General features: G+C 40.2%; 1 protein-coding gene across 2 annotated transcripts; it reads right to left on the bottom strand.

The window, feature by feature from the left end:
* Nucleotides 1-5550: 5550 nt before the first annotated feature.
* LOC109408124 (enolase) lies at nt 5551-15275 on the bottom strand. Of its 2 annotated transcripts, XM_029873567.2 has the most exons (4): nt 14836-14956; nt 8247-8362; nt 7740-8013; nt 5551-7005 (listed from the first exon to the last, which is right to left on the bottom strand). In XM_029873567.2, exons 2-4 carry the CDS (start codon nt 8261-8263, stop codon nt 5971-5973), a joined length of 1326 nt encoding a protein of 441 aa, XP_029729427.1. In that variant the 5' UTR covers nt 8264-8362; nt 14836-14956; the 3' UTR covers nt 5551-5970. The 2 variants fall into 2 exon arrangements, with proteins under 2 accessions (XP_029729427.1, XP_029729428.1); XM_029873568.2 differs by lacking the exons at nt 8247-8362; nt 14836-14956 and adding an exon at nt 15115-15275.
* Nucleotides 15276-23241: the final 7966 nt, after the last annotated feature.

Below are 23241 nucleotides of genomic sequence, written 5' to 3'. Positions count from 1 at the left end.
GGATGCACAATAGCATTTCTCACGAAAAAGTAGAACACAAAGTTCCAGTTTGATTATTAAAGTTTTATTATTGAGAAGTCTGCTGAAAAGATCTTCAAATCTTTTGGCATATCTTCTGGACCTACATTACATTGAAACTTTTCAAAAAAATGATGGCGAAGTTTCACTTTCAAGTGTAGAACCAGCAATTAAATTAAAATACACAAAAATAAAAATTAGAAAAAATTTTTTCTTGGTGTGACGTCGCTTCTAATCTCGCTTTTTGTACTCAGCATTAGCGCTTTTTGCAACAAGCGCGCGTTACGGAAGGTTAAGGACCTTCTTAACCTAATCCAGTGATAGTTCCACTGCTTGCCTGTCATCCATTATGTTTATCCTGTTCCTGGGTGCTCCTTCACTGTACTGCCCATAACTGCATAACAGTCACATCCGACAAAAGTAGGCATTGGAGAAAATGGAGCTCAAATTTTGCAATTTGCATTATTATGGAACAGGATCATAATTTCAAAAATTTGGCAGAAATTCAAAATGAATCATTTTGCAATGAAATCTTCGATGGGTCTTCTTGTATGCTGGGCGAATAGTTGAAAAATTAATTAGATCAAAATATGATCGACGGTTTGCTATGAGACCAGTTTGTATTCCCAGTGTGACTGTTATGCGGTTACATTCGTGAATATTTGATAATGAGACAAAACGTACAACAAAACTTGGTATTTATTTCACATTTTGTAGAACAAACTTGTTAAGTTCATTTGGGTGGATGCAAGTACTGATGATTTGGAGATAATCCTCGGTATTAACTCAATATTGACAAAAACTGCGAATGTTACAAATATGCAGTTATGGGCAGTAGTAACCATTCAACAAATCTTTGGAGTGCTCCTTCTACCTTTGCAGATTTCATTTCCGCCCCTGCGGAAATTCCTGAAGGGATTATTGGCAGAAATGTTAGAGGGTTCTCTGGTGAAATTTGTAGCGAAGTTCCAGTAGGAATTTTTCGAATTCTTGGAGGGATTATTGGAAGTGTTCTAGGGGACTTCCGTGGAATCCGCGGGGAATTTTCGGAGGAATTCCTGAGGAACTTCTGAAAGAATTCCAGCATAGCTCCTGATGAAATTTTCGAGAAACTGTTGGAAATCTTCTGAAGAATTTCTTGGGAAGTCCTGAGACATTCCCTAGAAACTCGTAGAGGTATTCCCGGAGAACATCACGATGAACTTCTGAGGGACTCCTGAAGGAATTTCTGAGGAACGCCTTGAGGAATGCCAAGACACTTCCAAATACCATAAAGATCATTTGTATGTCAGTGGATGCACAAGGAACACAAATAAATACTCAACATATTATGAGATACAACAGAGGTAATCGTGGAAGAATTACATCGATAAAGTAAAGAGATGCAAGAGTAGAGCTTGTAGAGCTTGAAGGTCTCAATTCCAGAACAGTTTGGATGACCTAGATCACCAAGTGAATGTTGCCAAGTTATCAGAATTGCACTCTGAGGTTCTAACAGTAGCGTAGATTATATTCCGCGAGCATTCGCTACAATAAAAATATCCTAAGATTTACAGATATTACGACCCATACTTCAAAATACATTGGGTCCATTTATATGCCAATGGACACCCAAATAGCAACAAATAGAGATCCTCGCAATATAATAAGGTGCAACAAACACAATCGTGAAAGTACTATGCCGTTAGAGTGACGAAAAACAAGAGTAGAGCCTGCAGGCCTTGAAGTTCCTAACTCCAGAATAGTTTGAAAAGCCTGGAATATCCCATGAATATACCAAAAGCATTATAGATGTGCACTGAGGTTCCATCAGCAGTATAGACTACATTCCACGGAAAATTTTTACAACTAATACAGTATGTAGATATCGTAACCCAAACTTCAAAATGTATTGGAGGCCATTTGAATTTCACGGAATGTCCAACTACTACAATATCAAATTGTTCATAGCATTGTGAGGTCTAATGGACATCAACGTGACTAAATTTCTTGAACAGAGTATACACAAACGATGGTAGATGTTTTAGATCATAGGTTCCCAAACTTTCAGGTCGCGCGACCCCCTTTTGCCAGCAGACGTAGTTTTCGCGACCCCCCATAGAAATTCCCTCATTTGTTGTCTGTTACAGTAAAATATTTTACTGTCCCTCGCGACCCCCTGAATTAAGGCCGGCGACCCCCCTGGGGGGTCGCGACCCACAGTTTGGGAAACCATGTTTTAGATCTTAAGAAAATGAATTCCAGAGTAGTTTGGATGACCTAGATCACCCAAGTAATGTACCGTGAATTTTCTAGGGGTGCTTTGAGGCTTTTTGAGTACCGTAGACTATGTTCTGTGATCATTCAACGTGCATAAAATTTGGTTGAGAGTAATAGATCTGTGTCAGAAACTTCGGAGTACTTTGGAGGCCTTAGAATAACTCTGGGATCAAAACTTCAACAGACTATGATGGGTAGTAATACATTGCATGTCTAGGATCAGTGAAAACTATTGATTATTAGCAAAACGATGAAATTTGAGCAAAAACATGCGATGAGGAACAGTAGCGGTGATAGGATACATCCTTGCCTCACTCCAGCAACGACCCGGATGGGATCAGACAAAACACCGTTGTGCAGTACTCTGCACGAAAATGCCCTGTACTGTGCTTCAATGAGGCCGATGATTTTCTCAGGGAGACCCTTGTGCCGGAGGGCTTCCGACATGTTTTCGTGATTGCGACGGTCGAAAGCTTTTTGGTAATCAATGAACACCAGGTAGAGACTTTTGGAATTCATAGATTTGCTTCAGAATGATACGGAGCGTGATAATATAGTCCACATCGTCCGGCACGGAATCCTGCTTGCTGCCGTCGGAGAGTTGCGTCAATCTTCTCCTGTAACGACCAAAACGACCAAAATTTTTGAAGCATAATTTAGCGCTGATTTTGAAATCGTGCTTCAAAAAATTTAATGTAGAACAGTTTTTGAGTTAAAGCTCAATATCGAGTTTTACAACTTTTTAAAATATGGAACTCTCAACGTTTATTTGACATGTCATATGTAGGCGAGTTACAGCAAAAAATTCAGCTCAATCGGAGCATTGGTTATGGAGAATAAGATGTGTGAAGTGCAGGCTTGTAAACATTCGACACTTTTCACTACCTTCGTTTCGTTGCCGCGGTCGGGTGTCAGCTTGCTTTGTTTCATTCGAGCGCGACCGCTACCTCTTACACACAACACGAGCGGCAGAACGAAGATCAATAAACAAAAAAGTGGATCAAATCATCGTCGTCTGACACGGTGACATTTGTCTAATTCCAGTTTTTCGCAAGATTTCAGCCAGTTTTGATTAAGATTGGTATAATATTAGTTTATTCGTGTGTGATAAATCGATTACGACACATACATTTATACAAAACAGCTCTCTTTAAGGGAAAGACAGGAATAACAAAAACCGAACCATCTCCCGAAGACGCAATCGTGGTCAAGCGCATTCATTCGACATTTTTGTTCCGGACAGTAGTTTGATCGCTTGTGTTGCGAATGTTGGAGACAAAGGCAGCCGAATATCGACAAAAAGGTGTCAAAGACTGTTATCGTTAACAAGACTGGTGAAGTGAGCGACTTTGCTTAAAAATAGAACAAAAATCGGTTTCAAATCATCAACGATGTATGGAAAGTCGAAAAAATTCCGCTCCACTGTATTTTTTTCCTTCGCGTTTTCGAACTCAGGGCATGATTTTACACCAAAAACGATCATCAGCTTACCGAGTTCAAAAATGCTGTAAACTAGTGTTATCGCATACAGTTAGGTCACTCTTTTTGGGCACCTTTTCTAAGACGCCTTACATCCAGTCGGCCGACAATGTCGCGGTTTCCCATATGTTGCAGAATAATTGATGCAGTAGTTGTGCGGATACTACGTGGTCAGCTTTGAGCATCTCAGCTGATATGCGATCGACCCCTGGGGCCCTGTTCGATTTCATTCTACGGATGGCTGTTTCTATCACCTGCACTGATGGAGCTTCGGTGTTGATACGGGTTATGCGGCGAACCCTTGGCGGATCATGCTGAGGTGTTGATGGTGTGACCGACACTTGAAAAAGGTTTCCAAAGTGCTCGAACCAGCGTTTCAACTGGTCAGTCGGGTCGGTCAGTAACTGTCCAGATGTGTCTTTCACGGGCATCGTAGCATTCATCTTGATTCCACTAAGGCAACGTGAGACATCGTAGAGGAGACGGATGTCGCCGGTGATTGCGGATTTGTTCAATGTAAACCACCGGACAGTCTTTGCAGGAAATCTGGTGTGGGGAGATTCAAAAATTACATCCATCGTTTTTCGGGATTTCTAGACCCCCCTCCCCCCTCTGTCACGCAATTTCCCTATACCCAATACACGTACTGTCACACTTTTCTAGACCCCCCCCCCCTCCCCCAAATGTTGGACGTAATTTTTGAACGTTCCCTGTATGTCAGACTGCTCGTCAGGTGGAACCTTGTCATCGAGGTAGCAAAGCAGGTCACTCAGTGTTCTCATTTGGCAAGCTAACTCCTCTCTGGTGTCCGACTGTACTTACCTTACCGATGAGACTAAGGACTGGGTGGCCTCTGCTGTACATAGTAGCCGTCTCCATTCCACTCGGTCCATGGCTGTGTGTCTCCACTTCCACACTCTGCGTAGGGTCCGCAGATCGTCCTCCACTTAGTCGTCCCACGTAGCTCGCTGCGCACCACGTCTTCTTGTACCGGTCGGATAACTCTCGAGAACTATGTTAGTCGGATTGCTATCCGACATCCTGATGGCGTGACCGGCTTTAAGGTAGTTATATTGTCCCGATGTGTTTTCGGATGCTTTTATCCACAAAAGACCTGTCGTACCCATTCACTTCGGCTTCTGAATAAATACGGTCTTTCCAACACTTCCTTCGGTATATTGAACAACCAGCAGTTTGCCATAGAGTGGACGGCAGGTTGCTTTTGGGCACCGAGGTGATTCCGATGTCCGATGTGATATATCTATTGATGGAGTTAAGCTTGCGGTAGATCCGAAATTTTATCGTGCTGTCTTCTTTTCTGTAGATCAACAAATGGAGAAAGGGGAGTCTCCCGTGTACTTACTTCTCTACAGTAAACTTTATTGTATTGTGTTGGAAGTTTAATAAGCTCAACTTTTGATCCAATTATTCCTCTTTAACCAGAGCAAAAATATTGTCAGCAGACCGAAAACCTTTCGTAGTTTTTGAGTATATAGTCGTGAAAGCAATTCTCAGTAAGAAACAAGAATACGGTGAGTAACGAAAATTTAATGCACGAAGAATAAAGAATTGCGGTAACAATATTCAGCAGAGAAACATGTAGAGATCGGCGACGTTCAGGAAACTATAGGAACATCGCTCATTGAAGACGAAGATAGAGCTCTGTTATACGCTCGACGCTGGTGAAAAGTTTTGCTGTGGCCATCAAGGCATCAAGGCTGGCAACAAATTTTTAAAAATGAATCGAAGCGTAGGTTAAAGGCAAATCTGGATCACGGTAAAATAAAACATCCGTTGGTTTTGTCTGTTGTGTATTTATCAACTAATCATGTATTTCATTCTTACTTCTTATTCAGTATCATTTTGTTAATTTAACAGTAACAATCATAGTGGTAAATTTTGATAAAATCCTCCTACAAGGTTCCTGACTTAAATACGGAGGTACTCGGATTATGCTCGGGATGTTCGGTCCCCGCTAGTGGGCATTGATTAAAAACCTGATTTCCAACAAAAACATGAAAGCCAATTTGCAAAAGCTCCTGATAAACGATGCCGGAGCGTGTACACACACACTACTTACGTGATTATAACAGGTAGTATTCCACAGGTTTAACGTTCTTTTTGTTGCTTTTTATGAGGGTTAGAGAGTGACAGACTATGAACTACTCGCTCAAATGGTATGTGCTAAGTTTAATCGACACAAGACTGGAACATTTACTGCGGGTGACGGAAGCTCTTGCCGGCGAACTTGGCGGCAGAGCCGAGTTCCTCCTCGATGCGGAGAATTTGGTTGTACTTAGCCAAACGTTCCGATCGGCACGGGGCACCAGTCTTGATCTGTCCAGTGCTCAGACCAACGACCAGATCGGCAATGAAGGTGTCCTCGGTTTCTCCGGAACGATGCGACACCATGGTGCCCCATCCGTTCTTCTTGGCCAGCAAGTGGGCGTTGATCGACTCGGTCACGGTACCGATCTGGTTAACCTTCAACAGCAAGCAGTTGCAGGCCTTCTTCTCAACGGCAGTGGCAATACGCTTGGGGTTGGTCACAGTCAAATCATCACCGACGATCTGAATGCTAGTGTTGGCAGTCATCTTTGCCCAGGCATCCCAGTGGTCCTGGTCGAAGGGATCCTCAATACTGACGATGGGGAAGTCCTTGATGAAGCCCTGGTACATACCTTCCAGCGCATCCGGGGTCAACCAGGCGCTCTTGTCCGAGTTGGGGTTCTTGAAGTCCAGATCGTACTTGCCGTCCTTGTGGAACTCGGACGCAGCCACATCCATACCGATCTCGACCTTGCCGGTGTAGCCAGCCTTGGCAATGGCATCCTGGATCAGGTTCAGGGCTTCCTTGTTCTCCAAAATGTTGGGGGCGAAACCACCCTCATCGCCGACGGCGGTGGCATCCAGACCGAACTTGGCCTTGATGACGTTCTTCAGGTGGTGGTACACCTCCGAGCCGATCTTCATGGCTTCGGTGAAGGACGAAGCACCCGTGGGCAGGATCATGAACTCCTGCATGGCCAGCTTGTTACCGGCATGGCTACCGCCGTTGATGACGTTGAACGCCGGCACCGGCAGGATGATGTCTCCGTTTCCGGCCAATTCGGCAATGTGCTTGTACAGTGGGATTCCCTTCTTGGCGGCACCGGCCTTGCAGACGGCCAGCGAAACACCGAGGATGGCGTTGGCGCCCAGCTTGGACTTGTTCTCGGTGCCGTCCAACTTCAGCATCATTTCGTCGAGCTGGAATAGGGATGCAGAGAACGCGATTAATCGGTTAACTCTTTCAGTTATATTTTTGATGTTGCAGCACTTCCAACGTTTATCTTAATTCGCCATCCAGGATTCTGGATTCCGTTCCAATTAACTGATAAATTGAAGTAAAAATGCTTCAGTTTTCAAAGTAATTTGTATATAAGCTATTGTTTGTATAGAACTATTAGATAATTTCCTAAAAAATGTGCATAAGAAAGACTAATGTTCAATGGAAATTTATTTATGATGATTAACAGGTATTTGTTTACAGGAAAACTATATATCTGGCAAAATGCCATAAGAAACTATCGAAGAAAGTATAGAAGGGCATGTAAAATGTAAAGTTAGTGATAAACAGTGTTCAAGTTGGGCCCAAAAAACATTTCCCCTAAAACGTGATGGATATCCAAGCTTTCAAAAAGAACGAAAGTTCATCGGAAATCACATAAACCATGCAACATTAGAACCAAAATAAACAGAGTAGAAACTGAAGTCAATGAATTCCTATATTGCGCAATCGGCCGTTGATTCAACGTGAACATAAAAATAACATCTCCTCAGTGAGGAATCGCCAGTCAACGTGGCGACAGTCGGAACGACTATAAATAGATGCTTTCTTCGTCGCCTGAACTGAAGCCAATCAATTGAAAGAAAGCACTACTGTGAAGCATTCAATCTTAATTTCATGTTTGATTACATATATGGTTTGGATATACACATACCTCCTTCTGCTGAGTGACGCACAGTCCGGAGTTCAGCACGGCCGGGGCGATGGTCTTGTTGATGTTCTCGACGGCCTTTAGGACGCCCTTGCCGTGCCAGTCGGCCTTGACGTTGTCGCGCAGTTCCAGGGCCTCGTGGACACCGGTCGACGCACCGGACGGGACGGCGGCACGGAACAGTCCCAGGTCGGTCACCAGGTCGACCTCGACGGTTGGGTTACCGCGAGAGTCGAAGATCTGGCGGGCCTTAATACTCTTGAATGGCATTTTGGATCTGCGGGGAACGAAAAAAAAAACGGAAGATGATGGATTGCCGATGAGACCAAGTCGAACGATGGATGGATTGCGACTGAATGGAAGGTGATGAAGAGATGACCGCGAATTAGCAGTAACCGTCATAATTTCTCTTATCAGTGACGATAGACGGCAGCAGGTTGTTTTCGAAACTGGACAATGTTATTGTTAATCGCCTATAAACTACGTAAAAAGAAATGGAACGGTGCTTACATAACTCCTCGTATCATCACAAGCAACTCTCACTTCTAGGGTGGCCGAATTAAATTCCTCTTTCTTATCGGCTGTGTTTAAATATTATAACCTGAGGGGGTTTCTAGAACATATAACTAAATTTGCGACTAAAATATCTTCTAGAATGGTCTAAGGTAGTTAAAAATCTCAGAAAAGCAAGCTTGTCAAATATTGGTTGGCAGATAGATCCACGCATTTGCATGTTCTAGCCGAAGGACTCCACTTATAGTCAGGTGACACTTAATTTAGTGTGGTATGCAGCTATATGCTTGCCGTGAATGGTTAGCGAAATACAACCAAACCACAAGCGGAGCCTGTGGAGTGGAGTACCAGGGCGCCAGAGAGCAGGGAGCAATGGTGCAGTGGACCTTGTGTTTCTCCGAGACGATCAGCTGCCCTTCAGGCAGCTAAATAAGGGTGCGATAATGAAGATGCCATTTTTTAGTAGGAATATTCAACTATGTCATTTCGCATTATGCGATTTGCACAGTGTATTCTGTATATCCTCGCCTTTGGCGTTTTCCAAACGATACCGATCCGGTTTTATTGCTGCTGTTCTTTGTTATGCTGTGATTGTAAAGAGTTTAATCTTACCTAGTTTGGGCAGTGGCTACGGTTAGGATACACAGCGTAACAAAAATTTACCTTTTGCCTGTCTCAAGAGCAAACTTATGTGTCTCCGAAGGATTTTGGGCCGCTGAATCCGAATCCGGGCTCAGATTTGCTCTAACACGTCACAATTTTGAGTTATACCTCAATTTATAGGGCAAAATATGCGATTTTGGGCTTTTTTGACTGCAAGCCATTGAGCAAGGAAATATTTTTTTTAAGCAATCAAAAGGTTAATTGGTCAATTAACATCCAAATTAACGACTCATGCAAAATATTTCACTTTACCAAATCGAATTTGATAGTTTTAAGCGATTTATGTTAGGTACGATATTTCCCATACAAGTCATCCTCCAAAAGTTGCATGCAAGTTTTTATACTAACATAAAATGCTTAAATCTATCAAATTTGATTAGGTAAAACGAAATATTTTGCATGAGTCGTTAATTTAGATGTAAATTGACCAATTAACCTTTTGATTGCTTAAAAAAAATATTTCCAAGCTTAATGGTTAGCAGTCAAAAAAGCCCAAAATCGCATATTTTGCCCTATAAATTGAGGTATAGCTCAAAATTGTGACGTGTTGGAGCAAATCTGAGCCCGGATTCGGATTCAGCGGCTCAAAATCCTTCGGAGACACATAAGTTTGCTCTTGAGACAAAAAAATGTTGCGCTGTGATATCAATCAATCTTCAGCATAAAAGAATAGCAATGATCAATCTTTGCAGACTTGTGCAAAATGGTACAGAACAAGTGGCCTTAGTCCAAGAACCTTACTTTCGTAAAGGGAATTTCTATCTAGGAAACCTTGTAAACCTGATGTTTGAAACTTTCAGTAAAAATGAAATGACAAGCTCTCGTATCATGCCTCGAGCCTGTGTGCTTGTCAACAACACAATCGTTGCTACACTCGTCTCTCAATTAACCACCAGAGATGTATGTGCTGTCAGCTGTCACAAATGGTGTATCTGGTGGAAGACTAAACAGGAAATACGCCTATTGAACGGTTTATTTACCGCATGATGAATCATCCCCTACGAATGGTTCCAAATAAATCACTGCATAGTGCACTTCAACAGGCCTTCTGCTAATTGTTGGCAGTGATGCTAATGCTCACCAGATCATCTGGAGCAGCTCAGACATTAACTTGAGGGCGTCAGTTTGATGGAGTACTTAAGTGGTACAGGTCTTGGATTATTTAACAAAGGCAACCGCCCAACCTTCATGGTATCTGCTACAAAGAAAGTGTTAGGCCGTTCGCAATGCTGTTTTATTTTGTATGGCGAGTTTTAAAAATTTTAAAACTCGCCATACAAAATAAAACAGCATTGCGAACGGTCTTAGACATAACACTTTGCTCTAGCAGAAGTAGTCACGAGATGACCAATTGGCATGTTTCAGATGAAGCATCATTATCTGACCACCGCTACATCTTTTTTGAATACTTAAATGTTACTTCGCAAACTTTGCGTTTCAGGAATCCCCGGTCAACAAACTGGAATTGTCACTCCAAGTAATTTAGATGATGCCGTTGATACTACAACGACCTTCATCATGAAACATTTTGAAAAAGCTTGCCCTCTACGGTCTGTGAAGACCACAAGAGGAATCCCTTGGTGGAACTCTGATCTGGCGAAACTTAGTAAACATTTGTAGAAAGAGTTATAACAGACGACGTTTGGCTGATTCGAAGGCTTTCAGGTTTTGCTGGCAAGGCCTACCAGAAAGTTCTTCGGTCTACTGAACGATCCGGCTGGAAAAACCTTTGTACAAATGTTTCCAGTTTGAGTGAAGTCAGTCGGTTGAACAAAATCCTTGCAAATTCTGAGGATTTCCGAGTGGAAGAACTTCGTTTGTCAAATGGTGATTTCACTTCCTCTGATAAAGAAGTTTTGGAATGTTTATTCAGTACATACTTCTCCGAATGTGTGGATATTACATCTTCGGATGAACCTGATGTCTTTTCTCGTAGTTATGATTCTTTAGCTTCGGATCGGAGTAACATAACTTTAGAATCGATTGAATGGCCACTAAATAGCTTTGCTCCTTTCAAATCTCCTGGGGCAGATGGGATTTATCCTATTTTGCTTCAGAAGGGATTTGATTATTTCCAACATACAGCTACAGGGTATATTCCCAAATCCTGGCGCGATATTACTTGCGCGTCTCCGTGGTCGTGCGGCTAGGGTCACCAAGCTCTTAGTCGCATCGTGCTGAGGAGCGCGGGTTCGATTCCCGCCGCAGCTGTCAGGAAAAGTTTTCGGCTGTGCCACTGGGCGTTGCATGCTAGTCCGTTGTCTAGTGTCGTGCTTCCTTAAAAGAGCGAAAAGCTCACTGGAAGCATTGAACGTGTCCGCGTCTTTTACTGTTAAGTTTATTCCGAAAGTGGGTCATGCGTCGTACGAAGAAGCAAAGAGTTTCAGGCCTATCAGTTTTCTTCTGAAATGCTTAGAACGCATTGTCGATCATTACATCCGTGATGTTCATCTGGCCAACGTGCCTCTGCATGTGAACCAACACGCTTACCAATCTGGAAAGCCCACTGTAACTCTATTACACAAGGTTGTTTACGATATCGTGAAAGCATTCACTCAAAAGCAATCCTGCTTGGGAGTTTTCTTATATATCGGGTGTGCCTTTCGATGCGATATTGGAAGCCGCACGTAGTCATGGTATATCTCCAATGATTTCCAATTGGATTCACTAAATGCTCAAAAACCGACATCTCTTCGCGACATTGCGTCAAGCGGCGATTAGGAAATTGAGTGTTTATGGATGCCTACAAGGGGCAGTCTTATCACCACTTTTGTGGAATCTCGTAGCAGATACGCTATTGAGGCAACTCAATAATAGCGGTTTTCCTACTTATAGTTTTGCCGACGACTACCTAACATTGTTAGTCGGTATGTGAATCAGCACCCTTTTCGACCAGATGCAAAACGCTCTTCAGGTAGTTGAGGGTTGGTGTCGCCAATATGGCCTTTCGGTAAATCCGAGTAAAACATCTATTGTTCTTTTCACGGAAAAGGGAAACCGTAATGGTGTTCGACCTTTACGTCTCTTTGATTCTGAAATCAATAGTCCTGTTCAACGACATAGGTTGAACTTGCTCGAAGTTGTTGCATCCCACTCTTACCCGTTTGCTGACAAATGGGTAAGAGCAAGATGCAGCAACATCGAGCAAGTTCAACCTGCGTCGTTGAACAGGACTAATGTGACTATACAGGTAAAGTAGGTTGGAGTCTATCTTGATTCCAAGCTTTCCTGGACACCTCATGTTGAGATCAGAATCAAGAAAGCTTGTATGGCCTTCGGGCAATGCCGGCGTACTTTTGGTACAACTTGGGGTCTAAAACCCAAGTATATCGAATGGATTTACACAACTGTGGTCCGGCTAATATTGGCTTATGGATGTCTTGTGTGGTGGCAAAAGGGCGAAGTGAGAACGGTCCAATCAAAATTAGGCCATCTCCAAAGGATGTGCTTAATGACGATGTCTGGAGCGTTCTCTTCAACTCCCACGGCAGCGCTCGAAGTTCTCTTTGACGTTGCCCCACTACACATTCATCTCAAACAAGAAGTACTTCCTTGCACTTACCGGTTACGGGTACTCGGTCTACTAGAGGAAACTCCTATGAACCGCACATCAACACACACCTCGTTGTTTTCACTTTTGATGAATTGGGACAACATTGTTCTTGCTCCAAGTGATCTTACAATTGCTTGTAATTTTCCATATAGGACATTTTCCACGAAATTCCCTTCCCGGGAAGAGTGAGCATCTGGATATCTGGAAAGAAGTATTTCAGACGGCATCGTATGTTACACTGATGGCTCCCTTCTCGAAGGTCGAGCAGGTGCTGGTGTTTATTCTCGTGAGCTAAGGCTGTATCAGTCTTACTCACTTGGTAGACACTGCACCGTTTTTCAGGCCGAAATCTTTGCTCTTATGTGCGGAGTGCAATCAGCACTTCAGCTGCACGGAATGGGCAAAGTAATATACTTCTGTTCAGATAGCCAAGCTGCTATTAAAGCACTTTCTACGGCCAACTCCAGGTCGAAGATCGAACTCAAATCGAGGAGCTGAATTCAGCAAACGCTGTTCAACTTTTATGGATACCTGGCCATTCTTCCATCGCTGGAAATGAATTGGCTGATGAGTTAGCTCGCACTGGAGCATCACATGACTTAATTCGCCCTGAACCAGCTATTCCGCTATCCAAGGGTTGGGTAAAGCTTCAGATTGACACCTGGGCTGCCACTCAGCACAAACAATACTGGAATAGTTTGGAGTCATGTTGTCAAACAAAATTGTATTGTACTGAGCCATCTCTATAGGTTGCAAAGTATCTAACAAATCTGTCAAAGCTGAATCGCAGCATACTGGTCAAAGCATTGACTGGCCACTGCCGACTAAGCTATCTCATGGTGAATATTCAGCAGACTGATTTATTTGCCTGTGATAGCTGTGAATCCGATTATGGAACTTTGTATTATTTGATATGTAACTATCCAGTTTTTGCGCTACTGCGTTTCCGGATACTCAGTAAACACTTATTAAGTGAAACTGACTTCAGAAACCTGAATCTTCAGGATGTTCTGTTGTTCTTAAGGAGGAACTTCAGAGAATACAAACATGGCTACCACAATGGCCGACTTGGTCCCCTACTCACGTTATCAAGAGCACCAATCTTGAAAATTCGTAAACAAATGCTCTCGATTTGGAACAGCAGCCTCTTTTTGCAAGTGAGCAAAGCCAGGATATACAAGTGCGGCTTGGCTCGATGCTTCGTTCGTCAGATTTGTGCCTCTGAAGTTTGTATGCAAAATCGCAATGGGATTTCTTGATGTTTCACCTTAACTAGTCGTGGTAAAGAGCTATAAGCTCTCTTTACCCCATCCTTATCCTAATTTACTTCCTTTTCTCTCAAGTAGATGATGAAGTAGGCTGTTATTATGGTGATGGCACAAATGTCCCAAATGGAGGATAACGTGCCTCTGGAGCCGGCCTTATGATACCTGATCCTAACTGGACACTGCTCGAGCAGGTATCACTTAAATCATGCACGTGCTTACTTCGATCTTTGCATGTGATAGATATTTTTTGAACTTTATCCGATATAGGCTACATGTCAAGTCCATAAAACTAAAGCCCATATATGTTGCTGGCTGATCTAAAAGATCACTTTGAATGCAGCAAAATGTTCTTAACTTTTACAACAAATAAAAAAATGCATACCTACTTAGTTTTGCTACATGCTCTAAACAATGGCCAATCCATTTTTTTCATATTTCCAATTATTTATTTTTTGATTTGTTAAAATAATCATGCAATTTCTCAAACAAGTTAAGGATTACCTTATAATCAAAAAGAAAAGTAGTAGTATATTCGAATTATTAAGAACACGAGTGCATAGAAAAAACACCAGTTTCATCATATGTTCGCTACAAATTCAAGGTCAAACAACCGAATTTTGGACGAGCTGCATAAGATAAATTTGCAGCTGTCTGTTAACGAAGCAGTCAGAGCATATCACGACTTCTGATGTCGACAAATAAAAAAAAAACGATTTTTTCATTCGACCTCTATCCTCGCCGTAAGGTCACATCCACTATGGAACAGTCACCTCAACGAAACGAGACAAATGCTCATCACATCACCATCTAATTACGATATTAACCTATTGAAACACTTCTCAAAACGAGCAAAGCTATGCCAATCTGTAGAACTTCATTCGGATCGGTTATCTGCAGGACACATCTTATATAACGAGTACAGTCAGCCTTTTCCAAAATGAATCCTCCATCTTTTCCATTCACTGCAGACGCCCTAATGCAATGGAAAATTCCCCATTAAGATATTCCACAAGGGTTTTCCCTTTTCAACACGAAATGAGTCCGTGGTTTCATTATTCGGCACAAAATCTGGCATGCTTAGATCTATCCAGCTCAAACCAACTTTTTCACTTTCGATTCCATTTGAAAATCCTTGACATTGATCACTATGATTGACCGAAATGACACACCACATGCACCCCGGGTGCAATTTCACCTATATTCGATAGAACGCCCTTATCAATCACCGGCGAACAAATAAGTAACAAATCTACAATCACACTTCCAGCTATTAATCCCTAATAACGATCGTGTTACTGATAAGAGAACTTTTACTTCCACATTTGGCCACAGCTAAAACATTAAAAAAGTGAATTCAGCACATACAGAAAAAAAAACTTACACTTTGGAATATCACTGACTTAGACCGAATGCACCACACTGTACAGTACAAGCTCTCTGGATAAACTGATGGGTGAAATTTTCTGCCCGATGCCGAATAGCGGTCGTCGCTTCGCTTTCGTTTGTGGATGCGCGGAGTCGCGAGGTTGCGTTGGTCGACACACAGCCTGTATAATGTACAGCGAAAAGCCGCTACGACCTTGCTAGAGGTGAACAGAGTGGAACTTGGGAACCGGCGTAGGGCATCGCGGTATAACACGGTGACGGGTCGTAGTGAGCGATGAGTTGGTGGTTTCCCTTTTCACGATACGCGCGGGTTGCTATGCGATGCGATTGTGAGCTATGCGATACGTTCAGGCGTATAAGCGTGGCGTTTGTACTGACCGTTATTTCACCATCCAATTCGATTATTGCGGGAATGTTGTGTGGCTGCTGTGCTTTTATGAAATCCTAGATGACCCAACGTAGCTAGGCGGGCTAACCACGTTCAACAATAGTTATTTATGTAACGAGTTGCAAAAAGTTGATTTTTTCAGCACGAGTCGTACATTTATCCAACGAGGCTTGCCGAGTTGGATAAATACGAAGAGTGCTGAAAAAATCGAGTTTTGCAACGAGTTCCATACAAAATTTTATGCAATGACTTTTCATAATGCAACCCATTTGAGTTGCATAATATTCATAATGCAACTCAAATGAGTTGCATTATGAACATTATATAACTATTTTTCATTATGCAACTCATTTCAGTTACATAATGAACCAGTTCGGAAAAATAGGCCATTATGATACCAAATTGAGTTATATAAAATGTAAATTATGATACTGAATTGCATAATAGTAGTTTACGCAACAAGGTGCAGAATGAGGATTTTTACAGCACAAGTCGAACATTTATGGATAATTACGACGAGTGCTATAAAAATCGAGTTCTGCACCGAGCTGCGTACAACATTTTTTGCAATTTGATAAATTTCCACTTGAGGATAGTTTTTAACAAAACCTTTTCATCAAACTTCACACTGATGTTCACAGCCATGTTTAAGAAAGTCTGATCATAGCAGGTTATACTGTGCAGTTGTCACAATTTTTCAAAGTTGCGTCCATAAAACATCAAGAAGTTGATCAAAACTGAAAATAGTGCTGTAATGGTTCATTACGCAACGCAAATCGGTGCTGTAATGAACCATTACAGCACTGCTAATTTGGTGTGCGAAAGTAGGCCCTTTCCTGTCAGATTTGCGTGAGGTAAAACAGCCTATTACGATGAGAAATTGCAAAAAAGTTTATTCAGCACGATAACTTAAGGGCCTTTAACAATACTTATTTTTAGTTGGGCTATTGTCGAACGGAACCTGTACCTAATGTAATATATCTAAGAATCTATATATGTAAAAATGAGTTTGAAATTCCTTTGAGGCAACAAACCAATCAGAATGACTTTTGCACGGTTCGGTTCGTATTCGTGGTGGCTGTGTTTATATGCTAAAAAAGTTAGGGAAATGAACTAAAATGTAGGAAAATAGACAAAATGCTGATTATTTATGACCTGGGAAGAAAATCAACACGATTGAAATGAAACCAATCTCGAATGCCATGCTGCAATGACATTAACAATTGTCAAACCACCACAACTTTGGCAAGACAAAGTTTGCCGGGACTAGTCTATATATATATAAAAATGAATTTCTGTCTGTCTGTCTGTCTGTCTGTCTGTCTGTCTGTCTGACCGCTATGCATTCGGAAACTACTGAACCGATCGGTGTGAAATTTTGTATGCGGGTATGTTTGAGACCGGGGAAGGTTCTTAGCTTGGTGCGGGATCTCTCCGGTCTCTGGAACGGGGGGCTCCCATACAGATGACTTTGCGGGGGACGTCCCTATGGAGCTGTACGTCAAAAAACACAGTAGGCAGGCAGAACGACGTTTGCCGGGACAGCTAGTATGTATATAAAAATGAGTTTGAAGTACCTTTGAGGCAATAAAACTCACGAACAGCTGAACCGATCAGGATAAGTTTTGCATAGTTAGATTCGTATTCATGGTGGCTGTATTTATAAATAAAAAAAAGTTACGAAAATAAACGGAAAAGGTAAGAAAATTGATAAAGTACTGAATTTTCATGGCCTGGAAATAAAATCAACACGATCGAAATAAAACCAATCTCGAGTGCCATGCTGAAATGACCTTAACAATTGGGCATTCTTTTTTATTCCCGTGCGGGATTGGGCCGAAGGGTCCCAGATTTTCATGAAACTTTTTCCACAAACAGGGCTCATGGATATATGAACAAAAAAAATTGAGAAAAATTCAGGGTTGCATATTTTCCCGGAAAACTCAGGTGGAAATTCTTTGTTTTCCCCTGACACTACCTACCTTGAAAAATCATAACTCAAGAACGAAGCATCAAGTTTTTTTAGAAAATGAAAGCAAATTTTTGCAGAAATAAAAAAAAATGAAATGGAAAAAGTTTTCCACAAAATTTTCCACAGTTGAAAAAAATCGTAAAGAAAAGCCGGAAAAACAATGCCCGAACTCGTAAAAAAATATCAAAAAAAATATTTTTGAGAAGGTTATTCCATAAGCTTTAATCGCTGAAATTTTTGGAATGCATTTTTTGTTTCGTTTTTTAGTTATGGCCAATTTTGTTGAAAAATGTCCAAATGTGTCATATAATAAGCCTTTTCTTTAAAAAATCTTAACTCAAGAACGAAACAATGAAATAAGGTTTTTTTTTGGAAATGAAAGGAAATTTTCTCAGGAATCCAAAATATATGAAAAGGAAAAAGTTTTCCACAAAATTTTCCACAGTTGAGAAAATTCGTAAAGAAAAGCCGGAAAAACTATGCCCGAACTCGCGGGAAATTTTCAAACAAATACTTTAGAGAAGGTAGTTTCATAGTTTCAAATTTGATGGCTGAAATTTTTGGAATGCACTTGTTTTTCGTTCTTGAGTTATGGCCAATTATCACTACATTTTTTTTTTGATTCCTGAGAAAATTTTCTTTCATTTTCATTTAAAAACTTTGTTTCTACGATGCTTCGTTCTTGAGTAATAATTTTTCAAAGAAAAGGCTTATATACATTTGGCATCATATATGGTAAGTGGGGGCAGGATGGGTCACCTAAGAAATGGACCCCTATAACTGTCTGAATATAAATCGCATTTCTCTGTATTCTACCACGACTCTCAGATACACTAGTCAGCTATGATATAAAAGTAAAGAAAGGCCATATATTTTGAAACCTGCTTCTTGACAAGCAATTTTCAAAACATGACCCATCTTGCCCCACCTCATTTTTACGGGGGCAAGATGGGTCAGCTATCAGAAAACTCGATTTTTCTCCAACAAACAATACTATATCTTCTATTTTTCTCTATACATCTAAGCTTCACAGACGTAAAGATTACATGAAAAAAGTGTTGAAACATATCGGTAGATTATTCTCAGAACTAGAAGATTTTTGTTCAGGTAGCCATGAACGGACTTTGAAAACCTATATTTTTTGTAGGAAAATTTCAAAAATAGTTTCACAAACTCTCAGTGCTCTAATTGCTTCGATAATGTAGGTCACAGAATAGCCTTTCAATGAAGAATAAAACATTTTCAAAAACTATGCAAACATACCGAAAAATTAGGGTGACCCATCTTGCCCCGTCTACACAATACACGTAGTTATATGGGATGTATAGCATAAGGAGTATAACGAAAAAATATTTTATTTTTTTCTGTGCAAGGAGCGTAAAGAATTCCCAAAACAATATATCACTTTTTTGTGTATCCACTTCGTTCATCTGGGAAAATTATTGAAAGATTCAAAAAATATATAGTACGTTTGAAAACGGTACTGACCCATCTTGCCCCCACATACCATACATTTGGCATCATATACATTTGGACATTTTTCAACAAAATTGGCCATATCTCAAAAATGAAAAAAAAAGTGCATTCCAAAAATTTCAGCGATTAAAGCTTATTAAATAACCTTCTCAAAAATATTTTCGACGAGTTCGGGCATTATTTTTCCGGCTTTTCTTTACGAATTTTCTCAACTGTTGAAATTTTTGTGGAAAACTTTTTCTAGTTCATATTTTTTTGGATTTCGGAGTAAATTCGCTTTCATTTCTTAAAAAAAAACTTTGTTTCTATGATGCTTCGTTCTTGAGTTATGATTTTTCAAAGTAAGTACTGTCAGGGGAAAACAAAAAATTTCCACCTGAGTTTTCCGGGAAAATAGGCAACCCTGATTTTTTCTCATTTTTTTTTTGTTCATATATTCATGAGCCCAGCCTGTAGAAAAATTTTCATGAAAATCTGAGACCCTTCGGCCCAATTTGTACGATAATAAAAAAAAACAATTGTCAAACCACCATAATTTGGCAAAACAAAGTTTGCCGGGGCAGCTAGTTCTTAATAAAATGCCATTTTCGTCAATTTGGTTGGTTAGTCCCCTAAGACTTAACGCCGGCCCAACGTATTTGTAATTTAGTTTTGTTTGGAAATATGATACATCTAGAATTTTGTAAGCAAATAGCAATGCTTTATACAACTTCTTTTGTTAATCCACTTAAAGCCTGTACCCGCAATATTCGGGACACAGAAACACAGCTGTAACTCTGAAATAGATGCATTAAAATTGCTCAAATTTAGTCTAATAACATCTTAAGATGTGTTCATTTCACCTACAAAATTTCATGTGAATCGATGCAGTACTTTTTGTTGTAGCAACGAAAGAGTAAAATGTGCGCCATTGATTTTTGTACAGCCCCAAGTTTTGCTTGTCAGCGCTGTAACTTTTGAATTTGGCAAAGGAAATGGCTAAAATTTTGAACACAAACCTCTCAATCTATATTAGTTGCATGGGCAAAATTTCAAAAAAATCGATGCACTATCAACAATTTTATAGTCAAAACATGTATTGGGACTGAACGTGATTTTAGCCTCTCAGACAGAAATTAGTCAGCACCCTTTATTGTTTAGATTGTACTATTGAAAGTACTACACCAATAATCATCAAATTTTGCAGGCATAATATATACATAACAAACTAGCTTCTGTGAAAATTTCATGAAAATTGGCAGATAAATTCAAAAGTTATGAATAGGCAAAAATCGTACATTAAAAACACGGAAAATTTCCACCAACACTCACCCCTATCAACACCAGTAGCTTTCAAACCATTTGATCAAAGTTGATGAAATTTTGCAAGAAAGTGTATCTATAAGTATCATAACTGCTAACGAAATTTCATAATTATCATCAAAGAACTTTGAACTTTAGCGTAAAAGAACCATCTACTATGAGAATGAAAATTGGTCATGATTGTACAAAATGCTTAAAACCACGTTTGATTGTTTTTCATCCAAAGCTTAAAGTAATGCATCGATTTTTATGAAATTTGGCACAAATAATACACATACACCAAAGAGTTCTCAGTCAATTATTCGGCCAATTTTACCGATTCATTACAGAGCTACTGACGTACTTCTGTGTCCCGATTATTGCGGATACAGGCTTTAGAAATAAAATCTAAATGATAGTTTTCAAAAGAATTCCGAATTCTCAAGCGGCATTGCAAAATATTCTTAAGTGGGGAATATTCTGATATTGATATTCTGATTGTGGGGAAAAAATCTGGTAGAATTCGCAATGGAATTCCAGCAAAAATTTTTGAATCCCTAGAGAAAGTAGATGTCACATAATAAGTAAGGACCTATACTGCCGTAATTCTGCAAAGTGACATAAGCGCCATTCAAAGTTTCGACATTTTTTGGTATATTTATATATAATATCTGGTGTGAAAATGCCACAGTACCATGTCTGCTGAATTAAAATGCAAGATCTAATCGTAATCCATCATCTATGGAAAGTAACTTAGAGGATGACCAAGAGTTTTATGCATAATAACCAAAAAAATGGGCCAAAACTATCAATGTCGTTGACGTCACTTTGCAGAATTACGGCAGTATATAGCTAAAGTGTAAACGCGAGTGTATTCATTAAAACCATGCTGAAGGTGATTTCCAGTCGGTCATTATGAATTCTCTTGACTTTCTTGGTTATCGAGTATTTTGCGCGTCTATCAAACAAGGCACAAATTGAAATGGTCCTTGAGAAAGTTACTGCGCTGCCATAGTGCAGCGTCAAAGTGAGAGTGGGAGTGCGCGTCCAAAAATTTTCGTGGATTTGCTGTTGTTGATATTCTTCTTTGCGGCTTCGTACACGCGCACTCCCACTCTCACGCGTAAGCTAAGATTCAGGTGTTATCCTAGTTTCAACCTTACGCCAAAAAGAAAAAGAAGACAAGGGCGTAGTCAACTTTTCGGTCAGGGAAAGGGGGCGAGCAGCCTTAGCACATTTATAACAACTACCTTTTATAACTACACGTAACACGATGAAATTGAAAATAATAACATTTAATTCTGAACGTATTACTTCCCCTTTCAGCAGCCACGCTGTTGTATTTTGTACATTATTTAGAAAAAAACCTCGCCTATTCTATCTATACAAATCAGCTGATTTCCGGATAAAAATTTCAATACAACTACAATACAGTATGCGGCAGGAAAAATGCGAAAGTGTTTTTCAACTTCAAACCTCGTTTTCGTCCATTTGACGTTAACCAATCTATGTTTCAACGTTCCATGATATCTAATAGGCTAGTTTTCTGAAAAGTTAATTAAAAATTTTTCCATTTTGGTCACTAACCTTTACAGGGCGGCGCTTGAAGCTGAAGACAATCGGAATTTTCAAACCGCTGAAAAGTACACAGGTCGCTAAATTTTGTATCTGATAAAACACAATTTTTAATTTTCTTTACAATATCATCAAATATATGTACTTATTTCATATAATATGTGAAACTATATGGCTCTGGATCAGTGTGGTCTGGTTGTTCATCGAATTTAAGCTAATTTTGTTACTGTTATAGTCATTTTGTTTAATGACCATTGGGCGCGCAGTTTATTGATACTCGCTTATAAGGCTTACATTATCACATGTTAAACATCAAATATTGACCCCGGACATTGACTGATACACTGTCATGAAAAAATAGTCATATATATCTCATATTTAGCGTGTAATAGTGCCTTGAACTTTTCACATTTTTTCCTGCCGCACCCTGTACATATCAATAATACTACAATACATTATTTTGCAAACAATTCATTATATTGTTATTGTATGGTTATACAACAATACCATCTATTGTATAAAAAGTTCAAACAATATCAAAACAATATAATGTATGGTTTGCGTTTCACATTTGTTCGAGAAAAAAATATTTTTTGTATTGTTACGATACTTAACTATAATGCACATACATTATATTGTAAAATGTTCATTTACAATACATTTTATGGTGCATATTCTTGTTTTTATATTGTTCTTCTGTATGGTATCTAAAATGAAATGTATTGCGAATGTATTACTAACAGTACAATGTATTGTATTTGCAGTGTCGGATGTAGTGTGGGGGGGTGGGGGTGGGAGTGTTGGGGGGTGGTTCGGATGTAGTGGGGGGTAATGGGAAGGGTCCCAGGTGCACGGGGGTGTTTTATGGGGCCGTTTTTGCTTGTTAAACATTAACTTTGAGAAGAATCCCTGGAAAAAAAATCTGAAGAAATCTCTTGAGGAATTCCTGGAGAAATTGCTATACAATATTCTGGAGGAATCCCTAGAGGAATTCTTGGGGAAATCCTTGGAGGAACTCTTGAACAAATGCCTGGCGGAATCCCTGGGGAAATTCCTGGAGTAATTTCTGGAGAAACCGCTAGAGGAATCCCTGGAGCAATTTCTGAAGGAATAACTGGAGGATTTCTTAGAGGCATCCCTGGAGAAATTCCTGGATGAATTCCTGGTGGAATCTCTAAAGGATTTTTGGGAGGGATCTCTGGAAGAAGTCCCGGAGCAATCCCTAGATGAATTTCTAGAGAAATTCCTGGATGAATCTGTAGAGAAAATCCTGGAGGAATACCTAGAGAAAAAGATAAATTCCTGGAAGACTTCTTAGAGAAATTCCTAGAGAAAACCCTGGAAGAAATCCTGAAGGTATTCCTGGAGGTATTCCTGGGAGGAATTTCTGAATAAACCTCTTGAGGGATTCCTGGAGAAATCCTAAGAGA

The sequence above is a fragment of the Aedes albopictus genome, chromosome 2, assembly GCF_035046485.1.
Source record: "Aedes albopictus strain Foshan chromosome 2, AalbF5, whole genome shotgun sequence".
Lineage (NCBI taxonomy): Eukaryota > Metazoa > Arthropoda > Insecta > Diptera > Culicidae > Aedes > Aedes albopictus.
Note: the sequence above shows the minus strand (reverse complement) of the source record. Positions and strands in the feature narration are given on the sequence as shown.

Bases quoted from the DNA above. Each gene is read 5' to 3' on its own strand.
- LOC109408124 (XM_029873567.2), bottom strand. The intron at 7,006-7,739 runs GTATGTGTATAT...TCCCTATTCCAG, and splicing joins GCGTCACTCAGCAGAAGGAG to CTCGACGAAATGATGCTGAA.